Below are 22,071 nucleotides of genomic sequence, written 5' to 3'. Positions count from 1 at the left end.
GGCCAAGCATACAGTGTAGAGTCCCACTAGCGTGGGTGATCAGTGTGACCTGAGATTCCTTGGACGATCAGATGTCAGTGGCGGTTGCGTGCATATCTTATGCTATTTTTATAAATATATATAGTGCCTTGACCTAGGTGGTGAACAGATGGTTGGACATTAATATAAAGATGCGTGAAATAAACGATTATGAAAGTGCCAATAAGTGGTGAATGATGAATGAGTATGGAAGTTGTGAAAGGAGATGGTGTTAATGATTGGTGAGCAAGGAAAAAAAGTTGAGATTTAAGGGAAGAATAAAAAATAGATAGTGAGGCTGATTGCTTGACTGTAGGTGCAGTTAGTTCCGGTGTAAGGGGACAGTAGCGATAAAGAACAAAATTGTGATTGGGCACAAGGAGGAATGGAAACAGACGGAGATAGCTCGGATTGTGAACGTAGAGGGCATGAAAGAGCATAGATCGAATTAAGGGAAGCAACGTATGTTGGTGCTAGCCCATGTAAAACATTGTGTAAACTAGGGTGAGTAATTTCAAAAGACAACGATAGTAGATGGGAAGCCAGTGTAGCTGGATGAGTAGAGACGATGTGTGGGAGTGGTAGGGGAAGATTTAAGATGATCCAGGCAGCAGCATTTTCGATTTGTTAGAGTGGTTTAAATACAAAGGAGGGAAGACCAAGCATGAGCGTGTTGAAGTAGTCGAGTCGAGTGAAGATGAGTGAGTGAAATATAAGTTTTGCGGTCGTAATAAAGATGACAGGATGAACTTTGCGAATGTTGTACATTTAAAAGTGGCAGGAACAGTTAGTGGCAGATATGTGGTCGGATAGAGAGGGAGATGAGTGAAAAATGATGCCCATATTATGGGCAGACGATACAGAATTAATATAGAAAGCGAGAAAGCAGATAATAGAGCAGACAGGAGGGGAATGGGAAGCAGGGAGGAAAATAATTGCCTATTCAATGTAGTTACATTTTTGATACATTATTGGGGTTACTATTTCATAACATTACCTTCAATCTCAGTGTGTGTTGAAAATACGTGCGACACAATGAACAATTTTGATTGATGTATTTGCAACAAAATCGTACAGGGTTTCTACGGTGCAATAATATGAAACTTAAACTTTCCTTAAGTCTTACTTAAAAGTGTTATTGGCAGAGCAATTAACTTATAATTAAACCTGAAAGGTACATTTTCAAATGTCATTGTCTGCAATGGTCCAACTTGGCAATGTCTGAAGTAAATTATTGATTACACATTTTTTCTTAACTTATATATGGAGACAAATTGTATGGATATAAATGAATACATAACACTATGAGTGTCATAATTGAATATACAAGCATGAACCCCATTCAAAAACAGGTGAGAGTTCACCTTCTATATTTTTTCTTATTGTTAAAAGTTCTGGTAAAATAAAAAGACAACCAAATCACTCAAACAACATACATCACGTTGCACGAATGATACAATTATTTTGATCGATTATCAAGCTTGAATACCTATCATTCAATGAGCCTAAAATAACTTGCACTTAGATTTACCTTAACAAACACGTGCATACTCATGGTGTGAACTGTATGGTGTTGTGTGATATTTTAACAAAGTGTAAATAATGAGTTTTCTTACCGAATCTCTCCTCAGCTCTTTTAATTTCATCTTCATAACGGCTTGTTGGGTAGACAAACACCAGTTTTTGGTCACTTCCTTCTATGATTTTGATGTTGCATCTATTGTCCAGAATTGTTTTGAATTCTCCGTGAAAAGTTCCAGAGCCTTGGATCTTTTCTGAAAAGTCTATTATTAAAAGATACAACTCTAATTACTGCCTTTCAACTATTTAAAAATAAGCAAATCATACAATGTAATAACACATCAGTTCTCAAAATACATGCATCATTATATTACACAGCCAATTCAATCCAAATTTGCTGATAAAATTGTGCTTATTTCCATTAACGATCAATATAATCTCGATCAATACCATCATCCACGTAGCCAATCATTAGCATGATTGTCTACATACAGTGCGAAAGCATTGAAGATCAGATTACAAAAAATATGACTATATCATTTGATAATCAATACATTTTACACGTACAAGTAAAAGTGAAGCTGGAGAATAAGCGAGCGAGAGGACCTGCTACTTTATTTTAAACAGAAAATCCAAGATACCCGAGTTGCAACTAATTTCAGGTGAGCATCAGTGGCAGATGTGCAGTCATTGTTAACCTCAGAGAAGGAGAGTCAGAGCCAGGAGCAGATCAGTTGAGGCAGCTGCAGACATTCTAATCCCATAAGGTAAGGAAGAGGGCTCAGTAAATTCGTGCTCAAAACAAATAAGCCGTAGATAGGGCGATATAGGTTAAGCAGACATTTCTTGGTAAGGACAATAGGTTTGGGAAGGAAACGATGCAGGCTAAGTCGAAGAAGCACAGGGGAAAAAAAGCGAGGCAACTAAGACAGTACAGGACTACTTAAAGGTGGAACCTTCAAAATTCTGTGGAATAAAATAATTCAATAAAACACCAGGAGGGAGAATTGTGCTGTTATCCAAAATCAAGAGGTAATACAATAAGGAAACAATTGAAGAGTGTAAAGAAGATTAAATCAGGAAAGGCAGCAGGAAAGAGGTATTACTGTTGACATGGTAAAGGAAGGAGTTCATAGCATGTTCGAGGAGTTGGAAAAGGTAATCAAGCCACTCATAATCGACGACAGATGCTACATGTCTGGAAGAAGGCAATGATCACACCGTTACATACGAACGGGACTAAAAGGGACCTCGTCAATTCTAGGGGGGGCGGGGCGATTATCTTGAGAATTCCAGGTAAGGTATTTGCCGAAATATTGCTGAACATGATGAAGAATCAAATAGAAAACCAGTGTGAAACTAGATCAGGGAGGGGCTGTGGTGATGAATTATGTTGGCTAAGACAGCTTACGGAGAAGAGCTGGAAGAATGGGGAGGATATTTGGTTTGCTTTGTAGAATTTGGATGCTTTAAACATGTGAATAGGTGAGACATCGGGATTATTTGATGTTGGGGCAAGTGATTGTCAAGAGTATATTATATCTCCCACGTTGTTTAATGGTGAGCTTGTTTCAGTAGTTGGTGTTCAATTATCTCATGATTATCTTCATAGTTATCTGCATGAACAATCTTTCATTCTTTAAGTTAACTTTACTGCATTACCCCTTTTGAATAGATGAATGATTGTGGTATTCAGTTACTGCATGCACATTATTATTTGGTTCTTTCGGTTAAGTCACGTCTAAAGATAAAATAATAAATTAAATAATTATTTAATTTAATTTATTATTTTATCTTTAGACGTGACTTAACCGAAAGAACCAAATAATAATTCCTGCAGTCACGAAAGTTCTAAAATTAAGATTGCATGCACATTTTCAGCAAAAGTAATACATTAATGTTGTTCTAGAAGTCGGTCGTGCATATTTGATGATTTTCACATTAATAACACATTCTCTAAGAGATTGCCTGTTTTCACACTATGAATTGCAGAGTTTACCTAATTTAATGTAACATCCAGAACCTGCCTCCTTATCTGACAGTTGGTATAATTTGTTAATTGTATATATTTTCATCATATTCCCCTATTTGTTTAACATTGTGTCTCTCATTGTATATGGTTTCATCTTTCTCCCTAAGGGTAAACAATTTGTCGATTGCCAATCATCAACTTCCGTTTAGCTGCTTTCATTGCTTCTTATGGCGTTTTCAATAATTAATCAGTGTACCCTTGAATATCGCTGGGGTTACATTCTTGGAAAAAGTAGCGAAAGTCAAACCGCAATATTCAATATTCAAGCCTTACCTAAACAATGGGGGTTGGTACACGACAACAAAAAATAGACATTAAAATGTAATTAAGTACTGTACTGTATGCCAAATAAACTAAAAACAAAATATTTGAAATAAATATGTAAAAATAAGAATAGGTTTAAGCCTTTCTGGCCATAAAACAGGTGGTGTTCAGACCTATTCTTATTTGTCATAATTTGATATTGGAAAAAAGGTCCCATTTTGTAGCTGCTCACTCCGAGCTATAAATGGTCTGAGAGTGGCAATGTCCTTGTACTGTTCGCCTTTTGGCGTTCTCAGGTTTAACACTGGTTGAAACTAGGCCGTAAAGAAGGCTGCTGTCTCTGGTGTAGACTAGTTCAAGTTCATTTAATTTCAAGTTCATTTATTAGGTATAGCCCTGTGAGCCATTCGGCTCTTGAATCGGGTGCAACCGCAACAAACAAAAAACAAAAACATGAACAAAAAACATCTTAAAGTGAATATGTGACTGAGGGCAAACAGAAAATCCAAGAAAAGACAGCAAAATATTTCAGAAAAAACACCGTACACCAACGCTGTGTGCAAAAATCCCAGTGGGATGCAAGTCAAACAACCAACAACAACCACAAGACAACTTAGATTAAGGCCATCAGTCTAACTCTGTACTACAACAAACAAACATGGCTAAACCAATACACTTTTCGAAATCACCAAAATAAAGCCATGAAAGCAATGAAACAGTGATCATAGGAACTGTGACGGAATTTTCACAATAAATGACATTAACAACATGTACCACCAAACCCTGCAGCCATAGCTGGCTGCATGAGTCACTCCACAACAGCAGGAGCATCAATTGGAGTATTATAATGTTTCAATGCACCTTTAAGATCAGCACACTAACTCAAAACACAGGTCATACTTTGTAGCGATCATCCGGAGCGAAACATTTTATTTTAGGCCACTGAATAGCACTGGCAGCTAGGGGTGTACAACTCCTCTAGAGCAGTTTTGAGTGAAGATCTCATAGGTAGTGACTCAAGGTTCAATTTATTGGCAACAGCATTCCAGACCCTGGGGGCATCAATAGCAAAGGCCCTTCCTCCAGTATATGTACGGCAATAGGGAATATGAAGCTGGTAAATGAGTGTAGACCTTAGGTCAAATTTATTCTTTGAAACAGAGAGGAGATCCAGCAGGTAATCTGCGGATTTTTTTGTAAGTACATCATAAATAAATAAGATCTGGTGCACAAGCCGTCGAACATTCAGAGATGTTAAGTTTGACCCAATGTAGAGATCACAGTGGTGAGTCCTATATGGGCAGTTCAATGCAAATCTTAAGGCCGAGTGATACATTGAGTCAAGCTACTCGGTTCAATGACGATGCATAAATTATCAGAGAATGTTTATTCTCATGTTCATTACAAGTTTATTTGGTGTTTGAACATCTTAACACCTGTTATATTACCAAAAAGGATACACCTATTTTTATTTTTTTCATACGTAAACTATCAATACAAAAAACATTCCTAGATAATAAATAGTAGTATAATTAATTAATAAATACTGCACTTACCGATAACGATGATCCAAAGTGTGTTTGTGCGCGAGTGGGGAGAGGTAGGGCTACGGTTAACGCCCTGTGCTACGAACCCGGTGACTCGAGTTCGATTGCCTCTCAAGCCTAACACTGGTGACGATTATCTCAACCGGTCCTCGACCTCCCCGTGGTTGACTCAGCCTCAAATGAGTACCTGGTGCGGTGTGTAGTAAAAATTGCCACTGAGGGAGGCAAAAGCGGCCGGGCGTGGTGTTGGCCACCCACCCCCTCGTGTGCTATGCCGGCCTTCATATGTGTTTGCATCTGTTAAGGCTATATGGGTGGGGGTTGTTTGTCCGTGAGATGCTTGCACACCAAAGGTTGAGGTGCCACCACCTACCTCGCGTCCCGAACCGCTCTGTCCCGAGCCACGGTATCAGCCAATGATATGGTACTTCCGGGTAAAATATAACCCGCGAAAGCTTAAACTAACCCCCACGATTGCTACATTGGCATACAAACAGTTTCCCTGTGAGAGGTCGAAGGCGTGAACAATAAAAATGCGATATATTCAAGGGTCTCCAGTATTCACCGCAAACGTATATGATGTATGTGTAAACATATAGCAAAACAACCACACGAAGATTCAATGAAAATCGTACCAATACACATGTTATAATACATGGTGAAACTGTCATGAAGGGTTTTCACTGTGAGATTATAATATATTTCACGTGCATAAATATGAATGGTGTAAATATTAACCATGTAAAATTTGTGATAAAATAGTCATGATGACATCCAGTGGGATAATGAGAATAATGTTACAAATAAGAATGCAAAGTTTGGATCTGGCTAAACGTGAACAAAATACATATTCAAGAAGTTCGCGAACAGACATGTCGGAGGGACACAACTAAGAAACAGGAGAATATTTGTACCTTGGGAACCTGTTGAAGGAGATGATGTTAATAAATGAACATTAAACAATTCAAATGTGTGCCCCTAGCCATTACTTACATGTGTAATTGTTATTTCCAAGTCCTGAGAATAAACAAACATGAACACATTAAATTTGTAAGATATGTCATTACTTAATAAACTAAACATAACTATACCGTTTAAATAATATATAAATCAGCTGTACATTTTCCCATGTTAAATACTAGATTGTTAAAATTGATGGTCAGAATGCTTTGCCCATTGTCAGTAGTTCTTATGAGGTTGCACGGTTGATGGCCATGCCATGTGACCTCCCAGGACCTTGCTCTGGGGTCACACGTGGACACGCTCCTCCGTGTATGAGGCTTTAAGGCAACTTGCGTTGGACCATGAATCTGTCAAGAGTGGGGCCTCAGGGGCAGACCCCCGAATATAATACAATTAACATTTATAATGCATCTAATGTAACTTCATTTCAAAATGCTGCACGTAAGAATTGGGACATTGGCATCTTGGGGAATAAAGGATTTAGAGGTAAACGCAAACATGGACAGAGGACATGAGGTCGGAATTAGAGGCAGGGCAGATGAGGTGCCAGAACGACCGTACATAATTTTTTAAGGAAATCAATTAACATGGACTTCAATGGACTTCTCTTTCAGTGTGCTACTTTTATATTTTAATTATGTCATACCCTTTCAAAGGAGTCAATTATTACAACGACTCGAAACTATTAAAAGTTACCAGGATAAAATCACGAAGAAATGTAAATGACCCATCTAATAATGCGTTTGCAAGTTGGTGATGTAAGCAAGATGAAGCAGCCTCACTCAATTTCCGAGTTAATTCCCTGACAAAACTCAAAGCAGTTTGAGCGAAACGTCATACATCGATGAATTCGGTCATAAACAGACTGAAAACACCGACATTTGATACGGACATTTCTAAGTATAAATAAATACATTTGTAAACGTGGGTTTTGCGAGTTGAGATGATTTAGAAATTCGTTAAGTGTATCTTTGCCGTGTGGCCAGACCACCACCAGTGTCATCCATATATCTAAATCAAGCTTGAAGCTTGAAGCATACTAAAATAATTTATAAATCATCTCAACTCGCAAAACACATCCATCCATACTCTTTGGTTATTTCGGTAAAGTCACGTAGGTAGAAAAAAAATCTAAAATAAAATCAAAATAAATCACGAGGGAGGCTAAATAGGTGTCGCATTATCAAATACAGAATATATATTAGTATATTTATTTAAACCCAGAAATGTGTGCCGAATGGTCACGACTCACCCAAAAATGCAGTAACATGTGCATTCAGACGTGATAAGTAAGAGTCACTTTTTGCGGAAATTCTGTGGAGAATACACGAGCATGACAAGTTAGAAGTTGTAGATCAGCCGGAACACAGGGCAAGGGTTACTCCTGGATAGCAGCGCCTCTGCACTGCCCTAGGATATATGCTGAGGAATCTCAAAAACCGATACATATTCACAGGCCCTCCTTTATACCCTGATAACAAACACACATATATATAATGTGCAATGACCGTTGAATAAGTACAATCATCATTGTTTAAGGCACTTTAACATATAGGACATCGCGACCAATATTTTTACTCATAATTTATTTTTGCGTCAGATTGTGTTACAAAATATGTGTCATAAACCATCCCCACCTGACACCCAATTAATAGAGTTGCGATATGAACAATCTTACTAATGTATTATTGATTTTTCACACAACTGCGTGGAAGATAATTTATCAATGGTGACATCATGGCCGAGTGAGTAACGCTGAATGAACTGTTCAACTTGTCGACATGACCCTTTGTTTTCCCTTCAGAGTGATAATTTACATAGTGAGAAGTTTATTTACTTATCCCCTAGGTCCTAGAAAACTGCAAAGAGCTTGAAAAAACCGGGTTGCTTGCAACCGGAGCTCTAAACGGTACTTGGCGTGCTCCCAAGGATTCGGGCCTAAACCTGCGACTCTAGCTTGCCTCAAGGCTTGGTTCGAGAAACCCCAAATCCTGCTTACCCACTAGTAATGGATAGACAGGTTTCGTGGGAAGAAAGCTAAGTCTTCGACTCCACTGACCTCCCCAGTTAAGGTTTGACTGGGAGACCCGATGGGAGGAAATTGGGAAGTTATACACGCCTCTCTGGAGAAGGTGGAGTAGAATACCACTCTCCTCTGAGTTTTGAATGAGAAGCTAAATTAGGTTGTTGGGAGTGTTGAGAAGCAAGAGGCTGCAATCACAACGCTCCAGTCCACACTTGAGGAACAGATGGATACAACGAACACCCATGAAGCCAGACTGCTGGAGCTCGAGAAGTCGTACAACAAGCTGGATGCAAAAGAGCGGGAGAATCACCTAATGGTATATGTCATCCCAAAGGGGGTGGAAAGTAACTCTTCTCAGGACGTTCTCGCGTACATCCACAGACAATTGGCAGGTACCCGAGTGGGTCCAGACTTCATGAGCACTCCACTGGTCAAACCAGAGGAGACTTGGCCCCATTCTAATTCTGTTCACAATGTGCTAGAGTGCTTCGTAGGCTCTGAAGGCAGCAACAGTAACGAAAGGCACCTGAAGGTACGGGAGATCCTAAAGGGCCCGAAGGGAGAAGGAGGTCTGCCCTGAGTTGATGACCTCTTTGACCTTGGTCGGAGGGATCAGCCGGGGCCCACGGTGGCAGTGTACAGGCATCCCCAGCCCCACAGCCAGTGAAATGCAGAGGGTAGTATCATGCAGCCATCAACCCTCTCTCATTCATCACTCCCCTTCCTCTCCACTTTCCTCGACAACGATCCCTCCTTCCATGTCTGAACGGATGGATGGGGGCAACGTTGCTCGCTCCCTTGATTCCCCTGCTCTATTTTCTCCCCCCCTCCACACATTAACATTGTAGTGATGGGCTTGATTCTATTGATCCCAAATTGGCCCCAGATAAGACATTGATTGACCACAATGATCCTCCTATGAGGAAATAATTGTGCCAATAAATGCCCTTTGTGTCCACAATAACAAATATTCCCACGATGCAATGTACCACCAATATTTAATAATTTTGCTTTTAACAAAACGGATTTTATTTCCTGATACTCATTGATCATTTAAGGAGTATCTTGTTACTCAAATTCTACTGTCAGATAACTATTAATATGCAAATTTTAAAACTGATAATAAAAAAACATGCAAACATACCCCTATCCCCTCCCTTTGATGCTGCTAATCCTGCATAATGCATGGGCATAATATGACTTTGAAACCCCCCGCCCACTTCCTACGCATTTCACAAGTAGTACTAATCCCATATCTGCATTTCCCATAAATATGCTAAATTCCTTTTGATATGCAAATTATTTTGTCAAGGCGCTCTTCTCCCTCCAACCCAGCTTAAATATACGCTCCAAGCCTGGGGTGTTTCATTCAGACGCTGTCTTCCCGACAGACCTGTTCTTCACCTGAGGACGGCTGCTTGCGTTGTGGCCGAAACGTCGTGAGAATTATTTTATTATGTTTTATTTTTATTATTTTATTATTTCCCTTCTACGTGACTTTATCGAAATAACCGAGAAGAAAAAAACATATTATCTTCAGGTCTTGTGTTATAAAGTGCAGTCTCCTACTCTAATTATAGACTCTCTGCCCTCTCTATAATATTCTTGCGTATGGAAATATGTTCAGAAGCTAAACGTCAATGTCGGACTTCAGGAGAGACTTCGTGTAGTTCTGCTCTTCCTTCTCGATGGAAGGAGGGTCGACTGCAGTGGTTTACTTTAGGGGTATGTTCCATAATGTGGGCTTTATGGTCACAACTTCACCGTGCCTTGGTATTCTTTTTCAATTCATGAAGGAGATGTGCACATCAGCATGTCGATGTTATGATGCAGTTGATGGCTACACCAGTGTCTTCGACGAGGATGAATGTCAAAGCCAGGAGATGCAATATTTCAGACGTCTACGTTGTTTCATTATGTTCTCCATGAGGGAGAACATAATGAAACATGCTACTATGAGGTAAAGCCTCGTAGTATCATGCTCCAGGTTCAGCAGCAGGGTCTCCAACTTATTTCTATATTGAGTAGCAATTACCATAGCATAGATAACATGATAGTCCAAAAGAAAGTTATATATTGACCATACCTGGGAATCAATCAGCCCCCCATTGTTTCTATGCCAGATTGAAATTCCTCCAGCTATGAACACTGTACAAAAAATTATCTACTTTTAAGAATGAGGCTTATTGCAGCCCACCATCAAGATTCAGATAGCCAAAGTGGCAATGCAAGAATGAGTGGTGGTCATTGGTGGCCGGAGATACATTCGCTATAACTTGACTCTAGGCCACATATATCCCTTCCCACCCTTCCACCGCATTCCCTATGGTCCATTAAAACCGCACCCAGACCACAAGATAATGCTGGTGGCCCCGGGTTGGCCGAGGCACCTCTGGTTCCCTGACCTGCTCGATCTGCTGGTCGCCAAACCGTTGCCTTTGCCACGGTGCAGTGACTTGCTCGACACAGTCGTCTTGCTGCCAAACAAGCTGCGTCTTTCAGCCTCAGAGAGCGGTGCTGCTTCAGCCGTCAGGGTCTAATGCCCTGAGTGCTAGTGGTCCACTTCGCAGCTTAATTTTTCTCTATGCAGCATGTCCAAAACTGCCATTGGAGGGCTTTCACGACGTATTTACAGCCATATTACATCAATACAGCCACCAATGGCTGATGTGCTAAATTTTCTAATTGAGTACTCTCAGTAGGACGTACATCATCCTTGATGAAAATTGGTTGAGCTGCCAGTGCCACCTTCCATTGCAGTATTGATGGTACACCTCTAATAGTCCAGCAATTGGCGTGGAGGTTCATGCCTTGTGCTAATCCCCCTTTGAACCACTCGTTATTGCCTTCTTAAAATGAAAACCGATTGTGCTAGTAGCCCATCACCTCTGCAATGCATGTGAGTGAGCTCCAGGCCTCAGGGTGTGATGACTCCTTTCTGCTTTTCCACCCAAATACAGTGATCCTTTACCCCCTGTCTCCTTCATTCTGAAGTTTATGCCTGCAGATAATCCAGATCTTAATAGTACACTGTCTTTCCTATGTACAGACCCATTGGACCCCGGATAGAAGAATATCAATTTATTAGATGTTGCTCGGACTCATATGGCCTATAAAGAGGGAATCTTGTCTTTCTGACTCTTTGTCAGTTGTTCATTCCGTACTACAAGAGACGATGGGGCCAGCCCACCATGAAAGGCTAGATTGTTGGCCAGGCTTTGTGCGTGCATTATACATTGTCACCTTCTTTTAAGCCACATTCCACTTGTAAAATTTCCTCTTCAGATAACGTCGCCATAACTGAAGTGTAAAGTGGTGACCTAGCTTCACTTCATGCTATTGTCAAATACTATTTGCTGGATAAGTTGGTTAAGCAGTTCTGTCGACTTCGGTGGCTTGTGATACTGATTACTTATACACGATACATGCGCACTCACTTTCCGTGATGAGTTACCACGGTGTGGTTTTGAAACTTTCAGTGACATGTAACTTAAAGATATGACCAATCTGGCACATGCACGTCCCTGCATTGTTCCTAATGTATGACCTCTTAGCTCGTTCTGCTCAAGGACACAAACGTGTTAATTCATGGCAAACCCATCTGGCTGTCTTTATCCTCCTGCTCATTGCAGATGGGGTTTTTTTCATTGATTAATTCATTTTAGGGGGTTCCTAATAATGTATTTTGCCCCGGATTTTTCCCAGGGGATTTTACTTCGAGGAATATTTTACCATGAGTCTCCCTTTTGTATCAGATGCTCCTGGCCATATTCTCCTGGAATGCCAGTAGCATACATCAATCCTCATTTTGTTTGGGTTAAATTGTGTATACTTTACCACCTTATTGGGGAGCTTACTTGTGTGCTGAGAGCACCCACTTTGCGAAATATTACGTCCCTTTTTAGGGATCTCCAAAAATGAGGTTATATTAGTAGGGGTGCTGCCAGCATACCACACCCACCCAACCACCCCACAGAGGCCACCCAGTTCCGGCTCAGAAAAATCTGAGCTGTGCCATGCAATTGCACTTTTATAGGCAACACGAGATGATATCATAAATAATTTAGGGATGATTTGTGCTGGAGGTGTGCCAATGACCCGGGAGGTCCAGCAACTGCTGAAGGAGAGGAATATCGCCTTCAACTCCGGAGACAAAGCTCTCTACAGTACAGCCCGAGCTAACCTGAAGAGAGGCATCCATAAGGCCAAAGCAGACTACAGGAGGAGGATTGAGGAACGCCTGGACAGTCACGACAGCAGGCAGGTGTGGCAGGGAGTCCAGCACCTCACCAACTACAGGGCCAACCGCAGAGCTGCTGATGGTGACAACGCTCTGGCAGAGGAGTTGAACCTCTTCTTTGCCCGCTTTGAGGTGACACCACAAGGGACAGCATCACCAAACCTCACAGTCCACAGCAGCTTAAACCTCACAGTGGAGGAGCATGAGGTGAGGCGCACGCTGCGGGCCGTCAACCCGAGGAAGGCTGCGGGACCTGATGGCGTCCCGGGACGTGTGCTGAGGGACTGTGCTGACGAGCTGGCTGGAGTCTTCACAAGGATTTTCAACCTGTCTCTGGAACACTCCACCGTACCAACCTGCCTAAAGTCCTCCACCATAGTCCCGCTGCCCAAAAAAAACCCACATTTCCAGCTACAACGACTACCGGCCAGTAGCACTCATGCCAGTGGTGATGAAGTGCTTTGAAAAACTGGTCCAGAGTCACATCATAGGAAGCTTGCCCCGAAACCTTGACCCCCACCAGTTTGCCTACAGAGCGAACCGATCCACGGAGGACGCCGTGGCCACAGCACTACATGCTGCACTGTCACACTGGAGCAGCAGGGGAGCTATGTGCGGATGCTCTTCGTGGATTACAGTTCTGCGTTCAACACCATCCTCCCACACAAACTGGTGGAAAAACTGGGCGACCTGGGGATTCCACATTCCACCTGCATGTGGATATATAGTTTCCTCTCGGGCCGCAGACAGAGGGTCAGAGTGGGCCGTCATACATCCACAGCGCTGAGCCTCAGTACCGGCTCCCCCCAGGGCTGTGTACTGAGCCCCCTGCTCCTACTCCCTCTACACACATGACTGTGCCGCCGTCCACCATAGCAACACCATTGTGAAGTTTGCTGATGACACCACAGTGGTGGGGCTCATCTCTGGGGGTGATGAGTCTGCCTACAGGGACGAGGTGGAGCGGCTGACAGCATACTGCAGGGGCAACAACCTGCTCCTTAACACCGCAAAGACCAAGGAGCTCATAATAGACTACAGGAGAAAGAAAACGGACACTCCACCACTAATCATCAGCGGGGACTGTGTGGAGAGGGTGGCAGACTTCTGCTTCCTGGGAGTCCACATTGGGGAGGGCCTGACCTGGAGCGCCAACAGCACTTCTTCTTCCTAGCGTTGTTCCCGCTGTGGCGCAGGGTCCGCTTTTCGGCATTGTCTTCTCCATTTGGCTCGGTCCAGGGCATCTTCAGGGGATGCGTTGACCGTCTTCATGTCTTCCTTTATTCGGTCCATCCATCGCTTCTTCGGACGTCCGCGTGGACGGCGGCCCTCTGGCTCAATACGCACGGCAGTCTTGGCCACTGATGACTCTTCACTTCGCATCACATGGCCGTACCACCGAAGCCTTGCCTCAAGCATCTTGTCCGCAATGGGGGCCACACCAAGTCGCTTCCGAACGTCTTCGTTCCTGACACAATCCCATCGAGTGAGCCCGAGGCTCCATCTGAGCATCCTCATCTCCATGGTGTGGAGAGCTTGTTCGTGTACAGTTGTGGCTGGCCAGCACTCGGATCCATAGAGTGCCACCGGTCGGACGATGGTCTTGTATATTTTTCCCTTCAGCCTATCCGGCATTTTCCGATCACAGAGGACTCCGGTGACTTGCCTCCATTTCATCCACGCCGCATTGACTCGTGACCTCACATCAGTCGTGATGCTACCATCTGAGCTGATGGTGGAGCCCAGGTACTTAAAGTCCGTCACTTTCTTCAGATCTTCTCCGTCAATACTGATGGTGCCGTCGGTTTGGGGGCCACACTCCATATACTCCGTCTTTTTGATGTTGAACCTCATCCCGTTTTCGTCCAAACGTTCCTTCCACAGGCGCGTTTGTCTTTCCACTTCTCCTCTCTCTTCATCTGAGAGGAGGACGTCATCCGCGTAGAGAATTGACCATGGGAGGGGCGTGTGCAGGTCGGCAGTGATCGTGTCCATGCACAGGATAAACAGGAGTGGTGACAGGGCCGATCCTTGGTGCACTCCAACGCTGATGGGAAATGGCGGTGATATGCCCACTGCACACCTGACTGCACTGGTGACGTTCTTGTATAGGAGTTGCACCCAATGCACGTAGGTTTCAGGGACTCCATGGGATCGAAGCGAGTGCCAGATGAGGTCGTGGGGGACCCTGTCAAATGCCTTTTCAAGGTCGAGGAACGACACGTGCACAGCTTTGTTCTTCTCTCTGTGCCTCTCCAGCAGGAGCCAACAGCACTGAGCTTCTGAAAAAGGCCCAGCAGAGACTTTACTTCCTGAGAATTCTCAGGAATAATAACATCACACAGAAACTGCTGGTGTCCTTCTACCGAGCCTCCATCGAGAGCATTCTTACATACTGCATCTGTGTATGGTACACCAGCTGCACAGTGGCTCAGAGGAAAGCGCTCCAGAGGGTCATCAACACAGCCCAAAAGATCGCCGGCTGCCATCTCCCCACACTGGAAGAACTACACAGTTCACGTTGCATCAAAAAAGCACAGAACATTATAAAGGACTCTTCTCACCCTGGACACTCACTGTTTGAGCTGTTGCCATCAGGCAGACGATTCAGATCAGTCAAAACAAGGACAAACAGATTCAAACAGAGCTTTTATCCTACAGCGATCACCACACTCAATAATGCTAATTAATTATTAAGTAATAGTGTCTACAATTGATTGTGAAATAGAGATGTGCAATGACAAATGTAACCTTATGTGGGTATGTGGGTATACTTGGGCTGTTTTTATATATAGTATAAATTGATTATCTTTCATTTAATTTTATTTTTATTTTCTTGTTTTATTTAATTTAAATTTATGAATGATGCCCTGACTGGCGAGCATTTTAAATTTCGTTGTACTGGTGACAATGACAATAAACGATCTATCTATCTATCAATGTTGCCTGATGATGCCAGTTGTAATTACTGTTTAAACGTCGTACTCAGATTGTAAATGTTGTGGATTTACTCTCCAACATACCAGTGTGCTGTACTAGTAACGACGTGACATCTTCTGTTTACGTGACAAACGTTACTAATTGACTGTGTCAGGTGGCGAAGGGTTTAGCAACACATTTATATTTACGTGCTCTAACCCAAAAAACGTAACTTTTGTCCTGGGAGCACCCACACTAATATTGCCCATTTTTGGGGAATAACCCTAATAGGAAGTTTACATTACATATATCCATAATAGAGATGTTTTGGGTTAGATTGCATGAAAATAATTGTGTGGTTAAACCATCAACCACCCGACAGACAATTAGTGATTTTACCGAAAGAACCAAGAATATGAATCCATGCAGTCACGAACGCTTAAAATCGAAAATGAGTAAGGTTTGTCACGTAAACAAGACATGCCAATTCGTTACTAGTTCAGCAGGCAGAGGGCCATCGGACTTCCTAATCTGTCTTCGGGATGCCCAAAAACCCATTCCACTCCTGCCCAATATTGCTGTCCTAGCTGCTACGCCCGAGGTACAGAGACAGTGCTCCAAGAATTTGAGCTACCAAGGAAGAGGTGTCATTGCCCTTCTGTGTGGACTTGCAGAAGAGTAATAGAGTATGCGAAACCAGAGTGTTGATGAGCTGTCTGGCATTAAGAGGCTTTATGTTAAATTGTCTCATGGTGTGCTTGGTTTATATTGTACAATATGGTTTTATTTATATATACGTGTGCTATGAAAGGCTCTTGATCTTATGTCCACCATACTCATCCATCAGACCCTCACACACCCTAAGCTACAAATTGTTCCCCTATGTGGCACCTGATTTACAGAGTTAAATAAGGTCTTTTACCACCCAAACCAAGCATCTCCGTGCTATTCTGCGATGTAAATCCTAAATAAAACGAGTCAAGTATATTGTTCAAGGGTAGATGTTGCTGGATCCAATTAGCCAGAGTACGTTCAAGGACCTTAGACAGAAAAAGAAGAATATAGTTAGAACAGAAATTACCAAGGAACTCCAGATCAAGGCTGAGCTTCTTATGAAGGAGAGTTACAGATGCCACCTTAACGGAAGAAGAAACAACACCCGTTCCGAGAGACTTGTTGAACAGATCGAACATAAATTGACCTATATCAGCGAAGTTCTCCTGAAGAAACATTACTGGACAAGGGCAATGGGGCAAAATGTGGGTCAAGATTCAGCGATCAGTGTAGATAATTCAAAAAGTAATATTGCATAGCTCAATTAATGCTCTACCCATATACTGTAAAACGGGGGAAGGAAGTAAAACTCAAGAGGAATATAGAACTAGTAAGAAAACCAAGAATGAATAGCGACTTCTTCATCAGTGAAATAGTGTAACATGAGTTGCATAAATACATCGAAAATGAGGAACTGAAATGGGAATCTGGTTTGGGTAATCGATTAATAGTATTTATGCCAGCTGCAATGAGGCCAGCGATATAGATTTCGATTATACAATAGCATGATTGTAGATGCAAAGCGATTGCTTAAACAGCAGCCAGTGAATAGTGAGGCCAGATTCCCTTGATGTCCATTCAGAATGACAAACGGCACTTTTTTTTTCCTTAGTTATAAAATATCTACTGGAAGAGGAGTTTAAATCCAGTTTCTTTTAATCAGGTTCCAGAATAAATTATTCAGGGAAATATAATTACTACACAGAGGACTGAGCACCACCAGCCTTCAGAACAACCTTATAGAGAGAAAAAAAGGATTAACAAAGAATGCATTCTTACCTTTCCAAGGTGCCAGATAAGACACCGTCATTAATAGTTATTTTCACATTCGCATTGTCACAAATTTTTTGGGCCAATGTTGTGTCACTGCAACAAAAATGGTCAATATTAGCTAAAATAATCAATAAATAACTAACTGAAGTAAAATTTTATACGTAAAAAAAACACCACTTACCTTCTGAAATAAGACAATATAATGTTTTCAGAGAAAGTGCATTGCACAAATTTCAGTTAGTCTGGCTGGTCCATTCGGATAATGAAAGCAGCCAGTGGTGACATTACTTAAAGTGAGTCCAACTTGGTCCTACGCTGAGGAGAGCTCACCTCAACGTGGAGTGCACTGCTGAAGCAAGGTTGGGCTGCACACAATTTCTGTACACATAATGGGAGTGCACCTGCAAAACCTACGTATGAAATAGTGAGCTGTGAGTTGAATTTGAAACATTGTATTCATGTGTTCTTGTGATATCTGGCCTTTCGTATCTGAGAAAATGTCATCATTTGAGATGGCGAGAGTTTTGGTGATACACAGAACATGTACGCGATCTAACCAAAAAACCTTAACTATGAAAAATAATAGTGGCGAAATCATGTGTTAAATTCACTTTATTTTGCATAACACGACCATATTATAACTATTACACTGATAAATTGGAATGCAGAATACGCCATGAAAACAATAATTGCAATGACAATTACGTGAATTTGCATTTTTCTAAAATGAAAAGTTGAGAGGTGTATTCCATGTTGCCTGCAACCTGACACTCAATTAGAACAAAGATATGTTTAAAACCTATTCATACTTTATTAACTTTTGAAATTCGTGTTTCAATTGAATAGTTCATAATTATCTATCGAAATACAATGGGTCACAGCAATACATTCCTATCCAGAGGATCGAAAAAAACCGCAAGTGGCCATCAGAGTAACAATTCATAGCATGTCTCTGAGAATGATTGGGACAAAAAAACCCATAAGAATGATATAATCAATTCTTACCAATTGAAGGTTCCACCATAATGACATCCATCGATCTCGAATTTCACTTTCACTTTGCTGTCACTCATTGTGTGGGCTGCTGTCACTGGGGGAAAAAGTGTAATGATGAACATCATGAGGCTTCCTTTGCATGTGTCAAAATATAGCAATATATTTTTTCGCATTTTGTCATACAACAAAACAGAAACCTTTTTACGAGGAATCATGTTTACATTAACCACAATACCTGCGGTCAGAATGCAAACAAAAAACACACTCTGATAATGTATGCATTGTCCTTGAAATTGATTGGTCCACACCACAGACAGACATTTGGTAGTAATTTAAAATGTCTCGATGCACAGGACAGTGCAGTCAAATAATGCCAGGTAACATCCCTTCCAGTGTAAAGAGCGTAGGAGTAATGCAATTTCCCATTTCATCCACTCTCAATAGGCACCTTAATATAATACCTTTTACAATGGGCCTGGTGGCAAACGATAAAGTAAACAATACATATTAATCGCATGTAAAAAAAGCAAGAGTTATCATAGACCAAGCTTATCCTAAATCATAAGTTATTTAATCAAATGCACGGATGTTATTTAGAAAAGTATCCATTATATCATGGGATAACTCAATCTAGTCATTGGCTTTCTCATACAATAAACATTTTCCTGCAATATAATCGACATATTTATAAAAAAAGGTTGGTTTGTAATTTTCCATTATTCCAACGTGAGTTAACTGTTGAATACTCCTATTAAGTTAAGTTCAAGCTCTCTCTCTCTCTCTCACTTTGATGTCAATTCTATATGCATTTCAGTTTGCCGTTCTTGCACCTATTAGAAATGAAGCTCGTTTAGCATCTTGCTAACACGGTTTCCATCAGAAATTCCAATTCCCTATCCTTCTGTTAATCACTGCACTTTATATCTTTCTTTGATACACCCATTTTGATGAGAGTTACATTTCAGAGCAATACTTGAGAGAGGGACTCAATGATGTCCTGTAAGCAATCTCATCAGATACGACTTCTTAACCCTGACAATCTTAAATTTGTAGCACAGAAATCCCTTTGTCCAAAAAAAGTACTCATTTGTCAACACCGTCAACCGCCATTTCCTAAGTTGATGATCATGTGGTACCACATCAAATGTCATAAGTCAAACAAAATCTAAGTTTCATTGTCATTGACGATATATTTTACATTATCCGAAATCTATTAAAATAAAAATAAAAACAGCAACATACTATATGCTAAAATAGTTGATATCAAATCGATGTTAAGGAAATAAGCCTATGCTTTGTCGGATTGGCATAACATTAGCACACGTCCAACTTTTGGGTATGTAACAGTTATTAATGTTTGGTTAAACATCACTTACAAATACAGAACCACTGCTTCACTTCCCAAGAGCAATAGCTTTGCTTTTAGTTACTTTGGACTGGCAGCAGTATTCTTATTATATGTTTGTCAGCTCATGGACATTGTTGATCTTGTGGGAGTGAAAGTAGAGGAAGATACAACTCTCCCTTTATTTGGAAAACTATTTAGAGGATAAAACATGTTCAGGTAATCAGTGTTTAGCATATTGGCCATTTTCTCTTCATCAGTTACAGGATCTGCGAGGAGGATTCCAAAGATACATTCCTTATTAACCTTTTGTGATTTGCCAAAGTTAAATAAACTGTTACATAGTTTGGCCTTATTGTGGTCTAAAATATTAGTCTTCTATTATTTGTGTAATTTGAGCTACAATTCAAACATGTATTTAAAGATTCTATTTCTATTTTTTTCTTGTAAGTTACACATATGTCATCATAACTGTAAGCGTTATAATAAGCATTTTAATTGTCTTATTTACTAGTTACAAGGTAGAGGATTAATAATTTTTTGATCAGAGATTATCAATACTTGGATCCATGTTATCTTGGAAACGTGAGCAATTAAACCATAAAAGTGGTGTATGCATGTATTCCTCAGGGAGAACGTCCTGAGGGTTAGGAGCTGTACCCATGGGATCCCCTATATTACAGCCACGTGATCACTCACCTCAGATATTTATATTTAGAATGAGGTCCTGCAGTCGAACAAAACATATCCACCACATCCATTTTATCGGGACATCTATGACAAAGAGCTTCATAGCTCATCGGATTCCTCTCAGACAAATACAGATTCTGATTTGCTCTTCTAGCTAAGGAAACTGCCTGAGAGAACACGTCTTAATTAATCAGCTGAGTAACATGTTCACCCCCCCCCCAGTATCGCGTCGTCTATTTATATTTAATCATTGCATGACCTGTGTGTTGTATCTCATACATTTTTGAAGAATCACGATCAGGTGCACATTTACATGGGCCAACTTAAGTACTAATTTTGTATAATGCTTGTTAAATTAATATCACAAATTTCATAAATACCATCAGACCACATAAGCCTGCTGAGAAGATGAGCATGGGCAGCCACATCCCATTATTGGTCACAGCAGACCTCTATACATGTTTAACTCAACAATGTTTGCATATCACCACTTCGTTATTAAAATGCAACAATTAAGTTGACAGAACACGATCCCAAACTTACCTTCCCAGATAAAACCAGTCATAGTGAGACATATGTAGCCCCATATAGCCCCTTTATGTTCCTATGGAATTTAATGAAAAATCCCTCTTCTTAAAAAAACATATTTCTATAATCGCCTCACATGACCATAATTTTGCGTAAGATCTGGGAGTTGGAAGAAAGCATACAAACTTGATGCCGTTCGCATCAAGTTTGTATGCTTCATTCCTACTCCCTGATCTTCTCCTCGTGCTTTTAGTCCATGTCGTTCAGTGACTGAAAGCACGAGGAGAAGTTCAGGGAGTTGGAAGAAAGCATACAAACTTGATACCAAAGGCAGAATAAGTATAACCCGTAAAAACAAAGTTTTTCACTCTAAATCCTTTATATGCGTGGCGGCTAGAGTCCTCTCGTCCTCTGGCTTGAGATGGCTGCCACCTATGGGTCAGATGATTGTCTGCAGTATTAAACAATTGGTAATTAAATATTTAATTTGTTTTCCCTAAACAGTGTAAAATTTTGGGTTTTTTTCACGAACATTAATTGTCTCGCACAACGAGTCTGTGTGCAAAATGTCAGCTCGATTGGATCACGGGAAGTGGGTTAAAAAACGACCGAAAGGTTTGCACGGTCGTAAGCAAGCAAGCAAGCACGCAAGCAAGCAAGCAAGCGAACTTAATATAAAGGATTTTAAAAAATAGCTGAAGCCCGATGGCCTCCCTGAGGGACTCAAAGACAACATTCCTCACAGTGCCCTCTCCTGCATCAGGAAACCCCTACCTCTCACTCTCTGTAACTATGACACCTCAGACAAACTCCCTCAATAGTACAGGCGTACAGAATTAGCAGGAGGAAATACCATGCAGATATGGAAACCAACATCAAATCAAGACCCCACCTGAGCCAGATGAGTTGAGGCATTGAAATTAACAAAACTTAAAGAAAAATGCACCCTTATCAAAGGAAATCTGATCTTAAACCGGACCTCATGCCAATGGACTCCAAGAGAAGGAACCTGCTACTGCATAAGAGGTGTTTTGGTTAGATCGCGAACATATGAATGTCATTAAACTTGCCACCACCCGACACAACCAATTAGTAAGGTTTGTCATGTTCACAAACATGCCAATTCGTTACTAGCACAGCACACCGGTGTGTTGG

The 22,071-nt window shown here is 41.2% G+C and overlaps 2 protein-coding genes and 1 pseudogene across 6 annotated transcripts in view; 1 reads left to right on the top strand and 2 right to left on the bottom strand.

The window, feature by feature from the left end:
* The window catches only part of LOC133361284 (zinc finger protein 239-like), an 807,570-nt gene that overhangs the window by 466,655 nt on the left and 318,844 nt on the right, over positions 1 to 22,071 (top strand). The window lies entirely within an intron of this gene.
* Positions 1 to 22,071, bottom strand: part of LOC133361342 (oocyte zinc finger protein XlCOF6-like) — a 276,931-nt pseudogene that overhangs the window by 42,370 nt on the left and 212,490 nt on the right.
* LOC133361297 (uncharacterized) overlaps positions 1 to 22,071 on the bottom strand; it is a 45,659-nt gene that overhangs the window by 9,281 nt on the left and 14,307 nt on the right. For 3 of the 5 annotated variants that reach the window (XM_061580237.1, XM_061580238.1, XM_061580236.1), the window contains exons 2-7: positions 18,363 to 18,447; positions 17,688 to 17,767; positions 17,364 to 17,450; positions 7,598 to 7,659; positions 6,376 to 6,399; positions 1,635 to 1,802 (exon numbers count right to left, since the gene is read on the bottom strand). In XM_061580237.1, the coding sequence (XP_061436221.1) occupies positions 1,635 to 1,802; positions 6,376 to 6,399; positions 7,598 to 7,659; positions 17,364 to 17,450; positions 17,688 to 17,767; positions 18,363 to 18,389 (448 nt within the window). In that variant the 5' untranslated portion in view covers positions 18,390 to 18,447. The remainder of the gene's footprint in view (positions 1 to 1,634; positions 1,803 to 6,375; positions 6,400 to 7,597; positions 7,660 to 17,363; positions 17,451 to 17,687; positions 17,768 to 18,362; positions 18,448 to 22,071) is intronic. The other 2 variants (XM_061580240.1, XM_061580239.1) reach the window with 1 other exon arrangement.

This window comes from Lethenteron reissneri, chromosome 72, assembly GCF_015708825.2.
Source record: "Lethenteron reissneri isolate LAM-NWPU_2019-01 chromosome 72, ASM1570882v1, whole genome shotgun sequence".
NCBI classification, from domain to species: Eukaryota; Metazoa; Chordata; class Hyperoartia; order Petromyzontiformes; family Petromyzontidae; genus Lethenteron; species Lethenteron reissneri.
This window is presented reverse-complemented; position numbering and strand designations above follow the sequence as displayed.